Source organism: Dicentrarchus labrax, unplaced genomic scaffold, assembly GCF_905237075.1.
Source record: "Dicentrarchus labrax unplaced genomic scaffold, dlabrax2021, whole genome shotgun sequence".
Lineage (NCBI taxonomy): Eukaryota > Metazoa > Chordata > Actinopteri > Moronidae > Dicentrarchus > Dicentrarchus labrax.
In genome coordinates this window covers 2,162,019-2,164,768 of record NW_026136713.1, presented here as the reverse complement: position 1 = coordinate 2,164,768, position 2,750 = coordinate 2,162,019, and the positions used below count along the sequence as shown (strand labels likewise).

Here is a 2,750-nt window from a genome sequence, read left to right as displayed (position 1 = left end):
TGTTTGCTGAGGCTTCTCTGCAAATTCTTCATGTCACAATATCCCATCTGAGTCCAGACATTGTCACAGGTTGAGAAAAGAAATTAGGGAAAGCACAAAAGGCGGTTCCTCACTGAACATCCACAAAGCCAGGCTTTTCGTGTGTACCACTCCGTTTGAAAAGAGCAGGTAATCTTCTGTCCTGTAGTCTGAAGCAAACCTTTCAGCTCCGGTTTTGGTCTTCCTTTAATTATTACCTCCTGCTTTGATTGAAAGTCCAGTTTAGAGAAATGTTTGAGCTTGGATATACAATCCTCAATTCTGAAATTAGGCGGGGCGAGAGGGAAAAAATGTATCTCTGCACTTGACTCACTAATTGTAACCACGGACTGTAAGATTGTTGCTAGCTCACTGTCACTTACTCTGCAGCTGCGGAGCAGCATAAGAATCACTGGGCTCACAAGTGCCTCCTACCATGCGGCAAGAGAACTGCCTGCCTCACCTAGTGCCTCTTCTGCCATTGTAAGATCACTGAGCACACGAAACAGGTTACACATATATTACATACATCAGCTAAACTATGGAAAGTCAGGGGGGCATATAAAAAGTGTTTGAAACATTTGATTGGCGACATACAGAGAGACAGTGACACGCTCTCATTGCATGGCAGAGCACAGTTTGTGAGGGATTGCGCAATCCAAGGTGAGGCTCAGCTTGCTGCTGTCGCACCTTCACCTTCACTGCCCGTCATCATGTCTTTCACTGGAAAGTACCAGCTGGAGTCTCAGGAGAACTTTGAGCCTTTTATGAAGGCTATTGGTCTTCCTGATGAACTCATCCAGAAAGGCAAAGACATCAAGAGCATCTCTGAGATTGAAGAGACTGGGGACAACTTCAAAGTGACGGTCACTACCGGCTCAAAGGTCCTCATTAATACCTTCACCACTGGAAAGGAGGCAGAGCTGGAGGCAGTTACTGGTGAGAAGGTCAAGACGGTGGTTCAGCGTGAAGGCAACAAGCTGAAGGTCTCCCTGAAGGGAATTGAATCCGTCACAGAAATGGTGGATGAGAACACAATTGTCAATACGATGACTCTTAGTGGCATTGTATACAAGAGGACAAGGAAACGCATGTAGATGTCTACACTTGGGATAATAAAAGGGCGGCTGTGGCTCAGAGGCAGAGTGGGTTGTTCTTTAATCGGAAGGTTGTGGGTTCGATCCGCAGCTCCTGGTGCCACATGTCAAAGTATCCTTGAGCAAGATGCTGAACCCCAAATTGCTCCCAATGCTGTGCATCGGTGTGAGTGTGTATGAATGTTAGTTTCTGTTTAATGGACTTTGCCATCACTGAGTGAATGTGTGTGAAAGGGTGAATGTGGCACGTAGTGTAAAAGCACTTTGAGTGGTCGGAAGACTAGAAAGGCGCTATACAAGTACAGGTCAATTTACCATGAGTCTCTTCCCCGTATTTGAACGGGAAATGGAAAATCAGTTTATAGTTCAAACCATTTGACAAATATAACCATTTCATTTATTTGTTTATTATATATTAAATTTTTTCCATGATGATAGGTAAGGCTGTGCCTTCCCTGCCTCTCCTGACCGCACATCACTGAGTGGTAACTATACCCCTTTTAAAGTTACACTGTGTAGGATTTAGTGGCATCTAGTGGTGTAAATGCAGATCACACCAGTTGTCATGAATGGGGAAAATTAGCTATAGAGCCCTAAAGTGTTGTATGTGTTGTATCGGGGTCTTAACTTGTTTATTTCTGCTGTAACGTTGGGCATTTTAATATGGGGCCTTATATAGATTGACTCACTTCTGGAGCCAGCATCAAGTGGCTGTTAGAAAAACTGCAGGTTTTGTTACTTCGGTCTGCCAACTCAATGACAGTGAAGGAAAGCTAAGGGGATTTTGTTCCCCTAGACTCCAAATCCGAGAAAACAGCTAAGAGATGAGAAATAATGATAAAGTGCAGAGTGGGCAGTCAGTGGAGCTGGCGATCCACATACGGAGTTGCTGCAGTGGCCCGGGTTCAAATCCGACCTGCGGCCCTTTGCTGTGTGTCATCTTTGGCTGTCCCTATCTAATAAAGGCATGAAAGGCCAAAAAAATAAAGTGCAGAGTGATTAAATGTATCTGTTTTGCTACATCTGTCTGCCTGTGTAAAACTGGAATCATTTAATTAATCTACAACTTAACACACTCTAGTGTGTGACGGTACCTACTGTATTCGTGCAATGTCAGCATAATAGGAACAATGGGAAAACCTTCCTTTCAGATTTATTATAGATTATTTGTTATTACTTTTACTTGTATAACATTTAAAATTTAGCATAAAGAGCAAAAACAGGAGAGCAATCAATTAAACAGACAAACACTCAGGTAGAGTTCATTACACAGGGATTTATGCATAGACGCCTCTTGTTATTGAAACAAAAAAAGAAACACTGCTCTTTTTCCTTATTTCTCCTGAGACTAACAATCCAATTTCATCCAGCATATTTCGAAGGCTGTAAGTCATCTTTTCCATGGAGTATAACAATATGAAAGTAAAGCTCTTCAGAGGGTAGGTACCATTCTCACAAATACCTTTAGGTATATTTAGGCATCTCTTCAAATGAAACATCCATATACAAACCCAGTGATATTAAAATGTCAAAGTTTATATACTGTCTATACTGTGTACTGTATTTTTGGCTTTGTAGTGCAACCAGCTTCATTATAGTCCACTTGCCAGCAACATGATCCATGAAATGGTGAGT

The 2,750-nt window shown here is 42.2% G+C and overlaps 1 protein-coding gene across 1 annotated transcript; it reads left to right on the top strand.

The window, feature by feature from the left end:
* Window positions 1-713: 713 nt before the first annotated feature.
* LOC127375274 (fatty acid-binding protein, liver-type) lies at window positions 714-1,133 on the top strand. Its single transcript, XM_051421296.1, has one exon. It carries the CDS (start codon window positions 732-734, stop codon window positions 1,113-1,115), a length of 384 nt encoding a protein of 127 aa, XP_051277256.1. The 5' UTR covers window positions 714-731; the 3' UTR covers window positions 1,116-1,133.
* The last annotated feature ends 1,617 nt before the right edge of the window (window positions 1,134-2,750 follow it).

Coding starts and splice junctions, on each gene's coding strand:
- LOC127375274 (XM_051421296.1), top strand. CDS start 732: ATGTCTTTCACTGGAAAGTACCAGCTGGAGTCTCAGGAGAACTTTGAG.